The 17,364-nt window shown below is 45.8% G+C and overlaps 2 protein-coding genes across 2 annotated transcripts in view; one reads left to right on the forward strand and one right to left on the reverse strand.

The window, feature by feature from the left end:
* Positions 1-11,344, forward strand: part of LOC144480718 (uncharacterized) — a 370,150-nt gene extending 358,806 nt beyond the window's left edge. Inside the window, exons 14-16 of the mRNA XM_078200309.1 lie at positions 5,005-5,125; positions 5,294-5,473; positions 10,788-11,344. Of these exons, the coding sequence (XP_078056435.1) occupies positions 5,005-5,125; positions 5,294-5,473; positions 10,788-11,344 (858 nt within the window). The remainder of the gene's footprint in view (positions 1-5,004; positions 5,126-5,293; positions 5,474-10,787) is intronic.
* An 85-nt stretch (positions 11,345-11,429) lies between these two features.
* The window catches only part of LOC144480719 (uncharacterized), a 38,144-nt gene continuing 32,209 nt past the window's right edge, over positions 11,430-17,364 (reverse strand). Inside the window, exon 6 of the mRNA XM_078200310.1 lies at positions 11,430-11,438. Within this exon, the coding sequence (XP_078056436.1) occupies positions 11,430-11,438 (9 nt within the window). The remainder of the gene's footprint in view (positions 11,439-17,364) is intronic.

Raw genomic sequence — 17,364 nt, forward strand, 5'->3', positions numbered from 1 at the left:
GTCAGAATGAAGATTGAGCTTCAGACAGACTCAAACCTCCTGTCTCCAACACCTGTGAGTAAAACACTTTCTTTTCTCCCCCTTTCCATTTCTTTTCTCATTCTGGGGGAAATTGGGGACTTGCAGCAACTGAAGGGAAAGGAAGTGAATCCAGGGAGGCTGCAGACTCTGGAAAGATTGGCCCAGGTCTGTCTGTCTCTCTTTTTTAAAGATATTGACATCCTTTCCTCCCTCAGCTTGACTCATTTATTTGTCTGGATAAAGCATGGTCTCTTTCCTGATGTTCACAATTAAAAGGATGTTTTCTCCAGGAGATTGCTGACATTTAAGGGCACAGTCAATTAAATTGTGCACATTGTGCATATTGTGACCTCGACATGTCAGACTTATGATCAATAGAATCATAGAGTAATCGAATCCTATAGTGCAGAAGGAGGCCATTTGGCCCATCGAATCTGCATTGACCGCAACCCATAGAGGTTTACAGCACGGAAACAGGCCCTTCGGCTCAACTTGACCATACTGCCCTTTTTTTTAAACCCCTAAGCTAGTCCCAATTGCCTGCATTTGGTCCACATCCCTCTATACCCATTGTAACCATGTAACTGTCTAAATGCTTTTTAAAAGACAGAATTATACCCGCCTCTACTACTACCTCTGGCGGCTTGTTCCAGACACTCATTATCCTCTGTGTGAAAAAATTGCCCCTCTGGACCCTTTTGTATCTCTCCCTTCTCACCTTAAACCTATGCTCTCCAGTTTTAGACTCCCCTACCTTTGGGAAAGATATTGACTATTGAGCTGATCTGTGCCCCTCATTATTTTGTAGACCTCTATAAGATCACCCCGCAGCCTTCTACACTCCAGAGAAAAAAGTCCCAGCCTTTCCTTATAACTCAAACCATCAAGGCCTGGTAGCATCCTAGTAATTTTTTTCTGCACTCTTTCTAGTTTAATATCCTTTCTATAATAGGGTGACCAGAACTGTACACAGTATTCCAAGTGTGGCCTTACCAATGTCTTGTACAACTTCAACAAGACGTCCCAACTTCTGCATTCAATGTTCTGACCGATGAAACCAAGCATGCTGAATGCCTTCTTCACCACTCTGTCCACCTGTGTCTCCACTTTCAAGAAGCTATGAACCTGTAACCCTTGATCTCTTTGTTCTGTAACTCTCTCCAATGCCCTACCATTAACTGAGTAAGTCCTGCCCTGGCTCAATCTACCAAAATGCATCACCTCGCATTTACCTAAATTAAACTCCATCTGCCATTCGTCAGCCCACTGGTCCAATTGATCAAGATCCCATTGCAATCCGAGATAACCTTCTTCACTGTCCACTATGCTACCAATCTTGGTGTCAACTGCAAACTTACTAACCAATGCCTCCTATATTCTCATCCAAATCATTAATATAAATGACAAATAACAGTGGACCCAGCACTGATCCCTGAGGCACACCGCTGGTCACAGGCCTCCAGTTTGAAAAACAACCCTCTACAACCACCCTCCGGCTTCTGTCATCAAGCCAATTTTGTATCCATTTAGCTACCTCAGCCTGGATCCCATGAGATTTAAACTTATGCACCAACCTATCATGCGGTACCTTGTCAAAGGCCTTGCTAAAGTCCATGTAGACAACATCAACTGCACTGCCCTCATCTACCTTCTTGGTCCTTCAAAAAACTCAATCAAATTTGTGAGACATGATTTTCCACTCACAAAGCCATGCTGACTGTCCCTAATCAGTCCTTGCGTCTCTAAATGCCTGTAGATCCTGTCTCTCAAAATATCTTCCAACAACTTACCCACCACAGATGTGAGGCTCACTGGCCTGTGGTTCCCAGGCTTTTCCCTGCAGCCCTTTTTAAACAAAGGCACAACATTTGCCACTCTCCAATCTTCAGGCACCTCACCTGTGACTATCGATGATTCAAATATCTCTGCTCGGGGACCCGCAATTTCCTCCCTAGCCTCCCACAATGTCCTGGGATACACTTCATCTGGTCCCGGGGATTTATCTACCTTGGCCCTATCCTCTTAACTCCAACTAGCATTTACCCTGCTAGTCCCCCAACACTAAGGGGCAATTTAGAATCCACCTAACCTGCACATGTTTGGGAGGAAACCGAAGAACGCAGAGGAAACCCACGCAGACATGAGGAGAACGTGCAGACTCCACACAAACAGTGACCTAAACCGGGAATTGAACCCATGTCCCTGGCGCTGTGAGGCAGCAGTGCTAACCACTGTGTCACTTTGCTGCCCTCTAATTTCACAGATATCACCAAAATTGATGATGTGATAAATAGTGAGGAGCAAAGCCTTAGATTACAGGAGGATGTAGACGGGCTGGTTCGATGGACAGAGCAATGGCAAATTGAATTTAACCCTGGAATGTATGAGGTAGTTCATTTATAGAGAACTGACAAGACAAGGGAATATACAATGAATGGTCGGATGGTAGAAGTACAGAGGACCAGACCTTGGGGTGCATGTCCATAGGACCCTGAAGGGGCCAGGACTGGTAGATGAAAGGGTTAAGAAGGAATATGGGATACTTTCCATTCTTAGCTGAATATAAGAACAAGGAGGTTATGATGGAGTTGTGCAAAATGCACACAGCTAGAGTTCTGTGTGCAAATCTGGTCACTACACAAGAGGAAGGATGAGATTGAATGAGAGAAGGTGTGGAGCAGATTCACCAGGAGTGTTTGCCTTGGCTGGAGTGTTTCAGGTATGAGGAGAAGATGGTCAGGCTGGAGTTGTTCTCCCTGGAGCAGAGAAGACTCAGGAAGGGATTTGATTGAGGTGTACAAAATTATCAAGGCCATAGATAGGAAGGAACTTTTCCCTTAGCAAACGTGTCCATAACCAGGGGGCAAAGATTTAAGGTAAGGAGCAGAAAATAAAGAGGGGATTTGAGGAAAAACATTTTCACCGAGAGGGTGGTGGGGATCTGGAACTCTCTGCCTGAAAGGTTGGTAGAGGCGACAACCTTCACAACATTTAAGAAGCATTTAGATGAGTAATTGAAACGTGATAGCACACCAGGCTATGGAGTAAGTGCTGGAAAATGGGATTGAAATAGATAGGTGCTTAATAGGCGGCACAGACAAGATGGGCCAAAGGGCCACTTGCTATGCTGTAAAATTGTATGACTTTATCAAGACAGAGATGTGTCTGGTGTTCTTATATGGCACAGATTAGATAGATTATTCATGGCTTTGTAATAAAGTACATTCTGATTATTTCTAGTCATGGTCAGTACAGCACAGGAGTCCATTCAGCAACTTGAGTCCTTGCTGACTGTCTGTCCAGTAATTCTGTCAGTCTGGAATGGCTTCTGTAACCTGGCAGCACCCATCCAATCTCATCTCAAAATTATTGATCATCTCTGCTTGACTCCCCTCATAGGCAGCAAGTTCAAGACCATGATCAATCACAACCCCCTGTATCTTAACCAACTGAAGGAATCCTAGACATTAAACACATTGTTAGTCCAGTCAGATAGACATAGATCTGTCTGGCAGCCTGCATGGAGATTTCCAGCTCTCTGTGTCCAGGACAGGAAGCAGTGAGCATGGATCTGTCAATCAGCCTCAATCAGCACCTTCAGGAGAATCGGGAGGGTGAATATTAGATACAGCAGAGTGAGAATGGAGGGAGAGTGTGTGGGATGGAGATTCACAACTTTGGGAATGAGAGAGAAAATAATGTTCTGTCCTGAATTTCTATCCTGCACCGACAGTGATGACTTTGTAAACTCCTTTTACAGGATATCAGAAGGTGAGGATTTACAGACAGAAATCTCAAACCAAACCATCAACATCTGACAGAGTAACTCATTCATCAGGACCTGAATATCATTGGCCTTTGAATCTAGAAGGAGAAAGGTTTCTCTATTCTGTCTGCTTCATAAATGTTTAAACATCAGTGTGACTGGGATAGCACCGAACAACACACACACACCCGAGTGAGAGTGTTCCAGTGCACTGAGTGTGGAAAGAGCTTTAACCAGTTACACAGCCTCAAAATACATCGCAGCATTCACAGCGGGGAGAGACTGTACCCGTGTTCTGTGTGAGATTTAAGTGATTGTTTAACCTGGAGAGTCACAAGGACACCCGAATCATGGGGAGACTGTGGAAATGTGAGGACTGTGGGAAGAGATACAGAATTCCATCTGAGCTGCAAATTCATGAATGCAGTTACAAGGCGGGGACACCATTCACCTGCTCTGACTGTGGGAAGGGATTCACTTTGTCATCCAGCTTGCAGAGACACCAGCGAGTTCACGCTGGGGGGACACCATTCACCTGCCCTGACTGTGGGAAGGGATTCACTCTGCCATCCAGTCTGCAGAGACACCAGCGAGTTCACACTGGGGAGAGACCGTTCACCTGCTCTGACTGTGGGAAGGGATTCACTCAGTTATTCCAGCTGCTGAGTCACAAAGTCACTCACAGCCAGGAGAGACCCTTTAAATGCTCTGACTGTGGGAGCGGATTCAAAAGCTCTCGGGTACTGATTTCCCACCAGCGCATTCACACTGGGGAGAGACCGTTCAGCTGCACTCACTGCACAAAGAGATTTAGAACATCATCCAACCTGCGCGTACACCAGCGAGTTCACACTGGGGAGAGACCATTCCTTTGTTCTGAGTGTGGGATGGGATTCGCTCAGTTATCCACTTTGCTGAGACACCAGCGAGTTCATACCAGGGAGAAGCCGTTCACATGCTCAGTGTGTGGGAACAGCTATGTTCACTTATCCAGCCTGCTGAACCACAACGTCACTCACAGCAATGAGAGACCCTTTAAATGCTCTGACTGTGGAAGCGGATTCCAAAGCTCTCAGGAACTGGTGTCCCACCAGCGCATTCACACTGAGGAGAGACCGTTCAGCTGCTCTCACTGCACAAAGAGGTTTAGATCATCATCCACCCTGCGGACACACCAGCGAGTTCACACTGGGGAGTGGCCGTTCACCTGCTCTCAGTGTGGGAAGGGGTTCACTCAGTCATCCCTCCTGCTGAAACACCAGCGAGTTCACACTGGAGAGAGACCATTCACCTGCTCGGTGTGTGGGAAGGGATTTGCTCAGTTATCCAACTTGCTGAGGCACAATCTCACTCACACTAGTGAGAAACCCTTTAAATGCTCTGACTGTGGGAGCGGCTTCAAAAGCTCTCGAGAACTGAAGTCCCACCAGCGCATTCACACTGAGGAGAGACCGTTCAGCTGCTCTCACTGCACAAAGAATTTTAAATTGTCATCCGGCCTGCGGGCACACCAGCGAGTTCACACCGGGGAGAAGCCATTCACCTGCACCGTGTGTGGGAAGGGATTCACTCAGTTCTCCAGCCTGCAGACACACCAGCGAATTCACTCTGGGGAGAGACCATTCACCTGCTCCATGTGTGGGAAGGGATTCACTCGGTCATCCCACCTGCTGAGACACCAGCGAATTCACAAGTGATGACAGGGGTTGGATTCTGCTGTTATTGCTGCTGTTAATCACATCCAGGACTGAACCATGTTCATTCTGACAGTGGGTGAAATGGGAGGGTAGGAGGGTTTCTTTCTGCTGGACAGGCCGGTCTCATGACTTTGCTTCCAGTGGGCTGATGCTCTTTGAGCCTGGGAGAGCACATTTCCAATGAAATGCTCCACAAAGGCTGATGAAAGACATATAATTTATCCTGGATGTAAATAGTTTTTCCCACCACTACAGACAGATCTAAAATAAATAAACTTGTCTCTGTTCCATTGAGTCAACAGCACAGGGCCGGGCCAGTCGTGTAACTAAGTCTGCACGCTAGATTTTAGTGAAACCCAACCATTTTCAATTTAATTCCAGTTACATTGACAGCAATGAAAGGTCAAAATGTTATTTTGTTCTCGCACAGAGATAAGAAGCCGTTTAATGTTCAGTATAATCACTCACATGTATTCATGAAAGGTTATTACATCAATAGGAATCAGCCAGAAACAGGTGACTGACCAAATAGTGAAGCTCAGTTAAGTTTCAGTTGAAGGATGAGTTATTAATAATCAGCAGTTAATGGGAAGTCACTTTGGGATATTTCTGTATTTCTCCATCAGCTTTTCTTATGAGGACATGAAGGTGGTGTCAGAGCTGGGAAAGAAATGGGATCAGCCTTGGACTCTCTCCCTATCAGGAACACACACACTGTCCTTGACTGTTGAGTCTGTCTGAATGAATGGAACTCCTGTAAAGACATCAAGATAACAGACAGAGCTGAAAGGAAGGCATTGTCCGAAGTTGAAGAGCTTGTGCGTGATTAGCTGGAACCAATGGAGTTGACTCTATTGACAAATTATAGACCAATTAGCCGTTTCCAAACACTTAGAGTCATAGAGGTTTACAGCATGGAAACAGGCCCTTTGGCCCAACTTGTCCATGCCGCCTTTTGTTTTTAAACAAACCCTAAGCTAATCCCAATTGCCCGCATTTGGCGCATATCCCTCGATATCCATCGTACCCATGTAACTATCTAAATGCATTTTAAAAGACAAAATTGTACCCGCCTCTACTACCACTTCAGGCAGATTGTTCCAGACACTTATCACCCTCTGTGTGAAATAATTGCCCCTCTGGACACTTCTATATCTTGACATGTGCCTGAGGTGGGCTCACAACATCTTTTGAGTGTAAAGAGAGGGATCCACCTTTGTGAACATGGAGTGTGGAGAAGCGATTTGGATCTTCAGGGACAGTTGAGCTTCCTCCTATCAGCGTGAAGGTTGTTTCCAATAAAGCTCAGGGGCAGATGAGTAGTTTGTCCTGGCACTGGTTCAGTGATGGGTTCCCTGCCAGTCGAAACCCCAGGAAGGTGCCGCCTGTGCTTCTCAGAGGCAGTGACTGTTTCTCTGTCAGCCCCAGGAGTTCACGTTGTCGTCCACTTCTCTTGGATTGATCACTGATTAGAAAGTGTGGAGTTGGTAGAGTTTCATTGATGAGTAAACTTTACCTTATTTCCCACTCCGTTAGTTAGGTGATAAAGAACAAAGAAAATTACAGCACAGTAATAGGCCCTTCGGCCCTCCAAGCCTGCAACGACCATGCTGCCCACCTGAATGAAAACCCTCTGCCCTTTCCGGGACCATTTAGGAGTCGTAGCGTTATGTTGCAACTGTACACAACTCTGGTGCGGCCGCACTTGGAGTACTGTGTGCAGTTCTGGTCCCCACATTACAGGAAGGATGTGGAGGCTTTGGAGAGGGTGCAGAGGAGGTTTACCAGGATGTTGCCTGGTATGGAGGGGAGATCCTATGAGGAGAGGCTGAGGGATTTGGGATTGTTTTCGCTGGAAAGGCGGCGGCTAAGAGGGGATCTTATTGAAACATATAAGATGATTAGAGGTTTAGATAGGGTGGATAGTGATAGCCTTTTTCCTCTGATGGAGAAATCCAGCACGAGGGGGCATGGCTTTAAATTGAGGGGGGGTAGTTATAGAACCGATGTCAGGGGTAGGTTCTTTACCCAGAGGGTGGTGAGGGATTGGAATGCCCTGCCAGCATCAGTAGTAAATGCGCCTAGTTTGGGGGCGTTTAAGAGATCCGTAGATAGGTTCATGGACGAAAAGAAATTGGTTTAGGTTGGAGGGTCACAGTTTTTTTTTTTTTAACTGGTCGGTGCAACATCGTGGGCCGAAGGGCCTGTTCTGCGCTGTAATGTTCTATGTTCTATGTTCTATGTCCCTCTATTCCCAAGTTATTCATTTATTTGTCAAGACACCCCTTAGAAGTCACTATCGTATCTGCTTCCACTACCTCCCCTGGGAAGGGAAGTTTCTAAATGTTACATATAAACAATAAACTTTGATAGTATTGACTGATTTGGTGTCTGACTCTTTGCTTGATGGTTGAGTCGGTGCAGACTCAATGGGCTGAGTGGCCTCCTTCCGCACTGGAGGAATTCTATGATTCTCAATGGAGATCACAAATGCTGACAATACCGGAGATGAGGGGTTTGGATTATGAGGAGAGGCTGAGGAGATTGGGTTTGTACTCGTTGGAGTTTAGAAGGATGAGGGGGGATCTTATGGAGACTTATAAGATAATGCGGGGGCTGGATAGGGTGGAGGCGGAGAGATTCTTTCCACTTAGTAAGGAAGTTAAAACTAGAGGACACAGACTCAAAATAAAGGGGGGTCGGTTTAAGACAGAGTTGAGGAGGAACTTCTTCTCCCAGAGGGTGGTGAATCTCTGGAATTCTCTGCCCACTGAGGTGGTGGAGGCTACCTCGCTGAATATGTTTAAAGCGTGGATGGATGGATTCCTGATCGGTAAGGGAATTAAGGGTTATGGGGATCAGGCGGGTAAGTGGTACTGATCCACGTCAGATCAGCCATGATCTTATTGAATGGCGGGGCAGGCTCGAGGGGCTAGATGGCCTACTCCTGCTCCTATTTCTTATGTTCTTAATACTCCCAGTGCAGTATAATCATGCTTCTAAACAAGTTGAATATAACATCCCTGCTGTTCAATTCTATCTCTCGAGAATGGAACCCTATTTCTGGGCCCCAGACCTGAGGGAAGATGTGAAGTTCTTAGAGAGGGTGCAGAGGAGATTTGCACGAATGGCAACTCACATCATTCAAAAGTAGCTGGATCAGCACTTGGCAAGTCAGAACATTTAAGGCTATGGGCCAGGTGCTGGTAAATGGGATTTGGTGGGAGGTCAGGTGTTTCTTGCGTGTCGGTGCAGACTCGATGGGCTGAAGGGCCTCTTCAGCACTGCACGATTCAATGATGAGGCAATTGAGTTCGTTGGAGAGACTGGAGCAGCTGAAATTTCTCTCTTTAAATCAGTCAAAACATTAGGGTCTAGAATGGGGTCATTCAATGCTGGCACTTTGCATGTCAAACTCTTGTCCGTTCTATTTATTGACAGATCCATGCTGCTTCCTGTCCTGGAGTGGAGATGCCGGCGTTGGACTGGGGTAAACACAGTAAGAAGTTTAACAACACCAGGTTAAAGTCCAACAGGTTTATTTGGTAGCAAAAGCCACACAAGCTTTTGGAGCCTTAAGCCCCTTCTTCAGGTGAGTGGGAATTCTGTTCACAAACAGGGCATATAAAGACACAAACTCAATTTACATGAATAATGCTTGGAATGCGAATACTTACAACTAATCAAGTCTTTAAGGTACAAACAATGTGAGTGGAGAGAGCATCAAGACAGGCTAAAGAGATGTGTATTGGACACTTTCAGCTCTCTGTGTCCTGGACACAGAGAGCTGGAAATCTCCATGCAGGCGGCCAGACAGATATATGTCTATCTGACTGGACTAACAATGTGTGGAATGTACAGACTGGGGGAACAATGGGTGGGGGCGGGGCTCCTGGTTCCGCGCGCCTGAACCCGGAGATGTCACCACGGAGCAGAGTGATTGCTATTGGCTGATTCAGGCAGGGCTCCATTGTGCCGTCACAATGACTCAGAGGGGCGTTCCCAGCACACAGTGTCCCATTGGCAGCAATATCACTGGTTACAGAAGCCGCACACTGCGGATTGGACGCCAGCTCAGCGCGGCTGGCGGTCAAAGCCCCGCCCACCCCCCACGTGGGCTCGGGTTCCGCCCCCTCATTGTCCACATGCGGCGGATTAACCAATGGCAACGCGTGGAGGACCGGATGGGCGCTGGTCCTCCAGCCAATCAGAATCCGGGCCCTGTGTCAATGGCTGCGCGGAGCTTGGTCCATTGTCTGTGAGTAAAGTGTTTGAATTCTGCGCTCCAGAGGACTGTGGAGCCTCAGTCATCAAATATTTTCAAGAGAGAGATTGGTAACTTTTGAGGCATTGAGCAACCTGGGGGATAGTTTGGGAAATATTGGCCCTATGGAAATAGTGTGAGGTAGATCAGCCAATTCTCAATCAATGGTTGAAGCAGTTCGATGGGCTGAATGGCCAACTGCAGCTCCAATTTGTTATGATTTCTGTGCTGGACAGGAAGCAGTGAGCATGGATCTGTCAATCAGCTTCAATCAGCACCTTCAGGAGAATCGGGAGGGTGAATATTAGATACAGCAGAGTGAGAATGGAGGGAGAGTGTGTGGGATGGAGATTTACAGCTTTGGGGAATGAGAGAGGAAAGAATGTTCCATAGAAACTAGAATTGTCTGTTCTGAATTTCTATTTCTATTTCTAACTCATTTTACAGGATATTGAACGAGGAATTACAGACTGAAATCTCAAATGTCACGTCTAGATCTGGCAGTCATATTCCTTGGGAGCAAAATATCATCGGCCTTTGAATCTAGAAGGAGAAACGTTTGTCCAGTCTGTCGATTTGAAAAAAAATTCAAACATCTGTGTGACTGGAAAAGCAGCAACACACTGTCACACTCGAGTGAGAGTATTCCAATGCACTGACTAAAGAGCTTTAACCAGTTACACAGCCTGAATAAATATCACACCATTCACAGTGAGGACAGACCGTACTGGTGTTGTGCCTAGACGAGGCTTCAACTGATTGTCCACCGAAGAGAGCGGCAAGGACTCCTGCACCATGGAGAAACCATGGAAATGTGGGGACTGTGGGAAGAGATACAGATACCCATTTCAGCTGGAAGCTCATCGGCGCAGTCACACTGGGGAGAGGCCGTTCATCTGCTCTCAGTGTGAGAAGGGATTCGCTCTGTTATCCACGTTGCAGAAACACCAGCGAGTTCACACTGGAGAGAGACCGTTCACCTGCTCTCAGTGTGGGAACAAATTCACTCGGTTATCCAATCTGCAGGCACACCAGCGAGTTCACACTGGGGAGAGACCGTTCACCTGCTCTCAGTGTGGGAAAGGATTCAGTCAGTTTTCCAGCCTGCGGACACACCAGCGGGTTCACACTGGGGAGAGGCCATTCACCTGCTCTCAGTGTGGGAAGGGATTCAGAGCTTCATCCAGCCTGCTGATACACCAGCGAGTTCACACTGGGGAGAGGCCCTTCACCTGCTCTCAGTGTGGGGAGGGATTCAGAGCTTCATCCAGCCTGCTGATACACCAGCGAGTTCACACTGGGGAGAGGCCGTTCACCTGCTCTCAGTGTGGAAAGGGATTCACTCGGTCATCCAGCCTGCGGACACACCAGCGAGTTCACACTGGGGAGAGACCGTTCACCTGCTCTCAGTGTGGGAAGGAATTCATAACTTCATCCAACCTGCGGACACACCAGCGAGTTCACACTGGGGAGAGGCTGTTCACCTGCTCTCAGTGTGGGAAGGGATTCACTCAGTCATCCCACCTGCGGAGGCACCAGCGAGTTCACACTGGGGAGAGGCCATTCACCTACTCTGTGTGGGAAGCGGTTCAGTGATTCATCCAGCCAGCAGAAACACCAACAAGTTCACACTGGGGAGAAACCGTTCACCTGCTCTGTGTGTGGAAAGGGGTTCTTTTGGTTATTCTGCCTGCAGACACACCAGGGAGTTCACACTGGGGAGAGACCGTTCAGCTGCTCTGTGTGTGAGAAGAGATTCATTCTTTCATCTCAGCTGTTGGTACACCAGCGAGTTCACGAGTGGTTCCAGTGGTCGATTTTGCTGTTATTGTTTCTGCTCTCAATTATATTGGTCAATGGGGAGGGTCAGAGGGTTTCTTTGTGCTGGACTGGCCGGTCTCACAACTTTGCCTCCAGTGGGCTGATGCTCTTTGAGTCTTGTTGCGAATACCTGGTTTCAAATTTCACACGGATCAGAGTGACAGGGTGTGAGGAAGTTCAGAGATATTAAGTCAGCATTTCTGTTTGAAACCTCCCAAATGCCCATCCAATTTCCTTTGTCATTGTTTATTGTCTCCACTTCCTCCACCCTCGTAGGCAGCGAGTTCCAGGTCATTACCATTCACTGCATCAAAATATTCTTCCTCACATGGGCAGCACGGTAGCACAGTGGTTAGCACTGCTGCTTCACAGCTCCAGGGACCTGGGTTCAATTCCCGGCTTGGGTCACAGTCCGTGTGGAGTTTGCACATTCTCCTCGTGTCTGCGTGGGTTTCCTCCGGGTGCTCTGGTTTCCTCCCACAGTCCAAAGATGTGCGGGTTAGGTTGATTGGGCATGCTAAAAATTGCCCCTTAGAGTCCTGAGATGCGTAGGTTAGAGGGATTAGCGGGTAAATGTGTAGGGATATGGGGGTAGGGCCTGGGTGGGATTGTGGTCGGTGCAGACTCGATGGGCCAAATGGCCTTTTTCTGCACTGTAGGGTTTCTCTGATTCTATGATCCCACCCAAAACTTTAAATTTGCTTGTCATCCTTGTCCCATCAGCTAATAGGAACAGATTTTCTTTGTCCACCTTATCTAAACCTGTCAGAATCTTGTCCACCTCTATCAAATCTCCCCTCAACCTCCTTTGCTCCAAGGGGAACAACCCCAGCCTGACATTGACAATACAGATCAATCCAACAGAATATGTTACCTTCTGAAATCAAATGGGAATGTTCAATTTCTGTTTTAAAGATACTGTGAATATATTGTCCTGGACAATAAAGGAATTGGAATAACTAACCTTGGGTGTGGTTGAATGGAATATATCAATCTGGGACCCACTTACATTCTAATGAAAGTCTGGAATGTGTAGCTGGAAATCCCTCCCGAACAGCACTTTGGGTTACCTATACCTCAGGCATTGTAGCAGTTCAAGAAGGCAGTGTTGGGGTTGACCACGGCCGAGGCAGCTACATACAGCCACAGATTCTGTGATAATTGATGGACTGTAGTTTGAATGTGAGGCATTATGGGACTGGACTATGGAGTCATAGAGGTTTACAGCATGGAAACAGGCCCATCGGCCCAATTTGTCTCTGCTGCCCTTTTTTTAAAACCCCTTAGCTAATCCCAATTGCCCGCATTTGGCCCATATCCCTCTATATCCATCGTACCCATGTAACTATCTAAATGCTTTTTAAAAGACAAAATTGTACCCGCCTCTACTACTGCCTCTGGCAGCTTGTTCCAGACACTCACCACCCTCTGTGTGAAAAAATTGCCCCTTTCGACACTTCTGTATCTCTCCCCTCTCACCTTAAACCGATGCTCTCTAGTTTTAGACTCCCCTACTTTTGGGAAAAGATATTGACTATCTCGCTGATCTGTGCCCCTCATTATTTTATAGACCTCTATAACATCACCCCTCAGCCTTCTACGCTCCAGAGAAAAAAGTCCCAGTCTATCCAGCCTCTCCTTATAACTCAAACCATCCAGTCCCAGTAGCATCCTAGTAAATCTTTTCTGCACTATTTCTAGTTTAATAATATCCTTTTCTATAATAGGATGACCAGAACTGCACACAGTATTCCAAGTGTGGCCTTACCAATGTCCTGTACAACTTCAACAAGACATCCCAACTCCTGTATTCAATGTTCTGACTGATGAAACCAAGCACGCCAAATGTCTTCTTCACCATTCTGTCCACCTGTAACTCCACTTTCAAGGAGCTATGAACATGTACCCCTCAATCTCTTTGTTCTGTAACTCTCCCTAACGCCCTACCATTAACTGAGTAAGTCCTGCACTGGCTCAATCTACCAAAATGCATCACCTCGCATTTGTCTAAATTAAACTCCATCTGCCATTCGTCAGCCCACTGGCCCAATTAATTAAGATCCCATTGCAATCGAAGATAACTTTCTTCACTGTCCACTATGCCACCAATCTTGGTGTCATCTGCAAACTTACTAACCATGCCCCCTATATTCTCATCCAAATCATTAATATAAATGACAAATAACAGTGGACCCAGTACTGATCCCTGAGGCACACTGCTGGTCACAGTCCTCCAGTTTGAAAAACAACCCTCTACAACCACCCTCTGGCTTCTGTCAAGAAGCCAATTTTGTATCCATTTAGATACCTAACCCGGGGTCCCGTGAGATTTTAACCTTATGCAACAACCTTCCATGCAGTCCTTTGTCAGAGATCTTGCTAAAGTTCATGTCGACAACATCAACTGCACTGCCCTCATCTATCTTCTTCGTTACCCTTTCAAAAAACTCAATCAAATTTGACTACAGCTCAGCTTCTGCAATCATGGACCATTAAAGCTGCTTAGCAGTGCCCTGACAGAGGACCTGGTGAGAATATTTCCTCATTGAGTTAGAATTAAACTTATTCCAGGACTGGCTGGTGTTCAGCGGCTGAGATACCCGAATCTGTGAAAAGGGGGTCTGACCAATCAACAAACAGTGGTAGGTAGTTGATTAAGAAGTTAAGAAGCGTTCTCAGGCATTGTTTAAATCAGGGGTCTCCAAACTTTCCAGTACGAGGGCCACATCGTATATTTCACACATTCTCGGGGGCCAAAGAAAAAAAATTAGTTAATAAATGAATGAATAAAATTTAAATGAATGAATAAATTTTACTTGGATCACCTTTGTAATCAGCATGATATGATTCAGAACAAAAGAGAAATGTGACAATTACAAAGAAACAATGCCGTGCTTACACTGAGAAATGCTATATAATGAGTAAAAATGTCAAACATTAGCAAATGCTCTGACAAAATAATCAATTACTTAACGGCAGATGAGAAAAGCAGGCTATTCATTTTTAATTAATTTTATTTACTGAAATTTTACAAATGTTTATTGAAATGAGAATTTGCCCCATTTTGTGGCACACAATAAGAAAAATAAACTCGCCCCAAGAAAGAACTTCAGTAAAACAAAGCAAAGAAATTCAAAATAAACTTGAACCATTAATAAAGGTCGAACAAAAATAAATTCAGTCTGCACCTTTCTACACAATTCTGGCAATTGGAGTTTTCAATCGTCACCAACAAATCATGACATTTTGCACAAGATTAATGGGAATGATGGAACTGCTTTTTTAATTTCAAAATATTGCTGAACTGAGGTTTCAAGCTTGAGGAGCTGTGGTGAACCATCGTTGGTTACCACTGTGGGTTATTCCTATGTTACTGTTGGGTTAGGGTGTTGCCACTGTGGGGGTTGTATAATGTTGTTGGGTTCGGGTGTTTACCTGTGGTAGATGTTGTTATGGCACATCCCGGTCGGGCCCCGCCTCCTGGGGAGAGGTATAAGACCCTCTGCTCAGGCGGGACCCCTCCAGTCTGAATTGGTGTACTCGTGTTAGTTCGTTCCATTGTTTGCTAATAAAAGCCTTCAATAGCTGAAGCCTTGTACCTCGTGCTTGATTGTCGCGTATCAGGAGCCAATTATTAGAATGGACTTCAAATGCTCATCAGATAAATTTGCTCGATATTTGGACTTGAGATACTTCATTTTTGAAAATGTTTGTTCACACAGGTACGTTGTACCAGAAACCGATACAAATCCACAAGCAAATCGCTTCAAATTTGGAAACTGCTCAGGCTGCAAAGATTTATAAAATTGGATCAGATTTCCTTCCTCATACTTGTCTTTCAGCGTGTCATCCGATTGGAGATCAATAATTTCCATTTGAAACTGACTTGGGAGTGTTTCAACATTGCAGTCAAATGGATTTTGAAACAGCTTTATTTCATCTGTGTTTCCATCAAGATCAGAAAATTGTTCCTGAAATTGTTTTTGCAAGTCCTTAATGATTTCTGTTGCAAATGAAGGAAATTCTGCTTCACTTTCTTCATGAAATTTTTCACAACATGGAAAATGAACCAAGTTATGAACTTTCAGCTGTCCTTGAAATAGCATCAGTTTTGCCCTGAATGCCTTGACATGCGCGAATAGATCACAAATCAAATTTGTTTCACCTTGCAACTTCAGATTCAATTGATTCATATGGCCTGTCACGTCTGCAAAATATGCCAATTTCCAAAGCCAGTCAGTGTTTGATAAAAGTGGTTCGGGTCGATTCTTCTGTTGGAAAGGAATCAATTTCCTCTCTGAGCTGAAAGAACCATGATAGAACCTTTCCACAACTAAGCCATCGAACTGCTGTATAATAAGGCAAGTCACCGAACTCAGAATCCTCAGTTATAAACTAAAATAGACACGTGTTTCCGGGCAGTCACAGGAATGTGGTCAAGATAGTCCAGTCCCACAATGCCTCACATTCAATCTGCAGTCCTTCAATTATAACAGAATATGTGGCTGTATGTAGCTGCCTCGGCCATGGTCAACCCCAACACTGCCTTCCTGAACTGCTGCAATGCCTGAGGTGTAAGTACACCCACAGTGCTGTTAGGGAGCGATTTCCAGCTACACATTCCAGACTTTCACTAGCCTGCAGGTGGATATCAGATTGATATATTCCATTCAACCACACCCAAGGTGAGTTATTCCAATTCCGTTATTGTCCAGGACAATATATTCACAATATCTTTAAAACAGAAATTAAACATTCCCATTTGATTTCAGGTATTAACATATTCTGTTAGTTTGTTCTTTATTGTCAATGTCAGACTGGGGTTGTTTTCCTTGGAGCAAAGGAGGTTGAGGGGAGATTTGATAGAGGTGGACAAGATTCTGAGAGGTTTAGATAAGGTGGACAAAGAAAAGCTGTTCCCAATAGCTGAAGGGACAAGACGAGGGGGACACAGATTTCTTGTTTTGGGTCAGAGATGCAAGAGGGGGAGTGGGGGGGGGGGGGGGGGTGGAGGGGGGGAGTGGGGGGCGGGGGGGCAATGTGAGGAAGAATATTCTGATGCAGTGAATGGTAATGACCTGAAACTCACTGCCTACGAGGGTGGAGGAAGTGGAGACAATAAACAATTACAAAGGAAATTGGATGGGCATTTGGGATGTTCCAAACAGAACGAAGAACAAAGAAAATTACAGCACAGAAACAAGCCCTTTGGCCCTCCAAGCCTGCAGCAACCATTCTGCCCGTCTGAACTAAAACCCCCTACCTTTCCGGGGACCATATCCCTCTATTCCTATGCTATTCATATATTTGTCAAGACACATCTTAAAGTCACTATCGTATCTGCTTCCACTACCTTCCCCGGCAATGAGTTCCAGGCACCCACCACCCTCTGTGTAAAAAACCTGCCTTGTACATCTCCTTTAAACCTTGCCCCTCGCACCTTAAACCTGTGTCCCCTAGTAACTGACTCTTCCACCCTGGGAAAAAGCTTCTGAATATCCACTCTGTCTTGTAGACTTCTATCAGGTCTCCCCTCAACCTCCGTCATTCCAGTGAGAACAAACCAAGTTCCTCCAACCTCTCCTCATAGCTAATGCCCTCCACACCAGGCAACATCCTGATAAATATTTTCCGTACCCTCTCCAAAGCCTCCACATCCTTCTGGTAGTGTGGTGACCAGAACTGAACACTAGATTCCAAGTGCGGTCTAACTAAGTTTCTATAAAGCTGCAACATGACTTACCAATTTTTAAACTCAATGCCCCGGCCGATAAAGGCAAGCATGCCGTATGCCT

The sequence above is a fragment of the Mustelus asterias genome, chromosome 30, assembly GCF_964213995.1.
Source record: "Mustelus asterias chromosome 30, sMusAst1.hap1.1, whole genome shotgun sequence".
Lineage (NCBI taxonomy): Eukaryota > Metazoa > Chordata > Chondrichthyes > Carcharhiniformes > Triakidae > Mustelus > Mustelus asterias.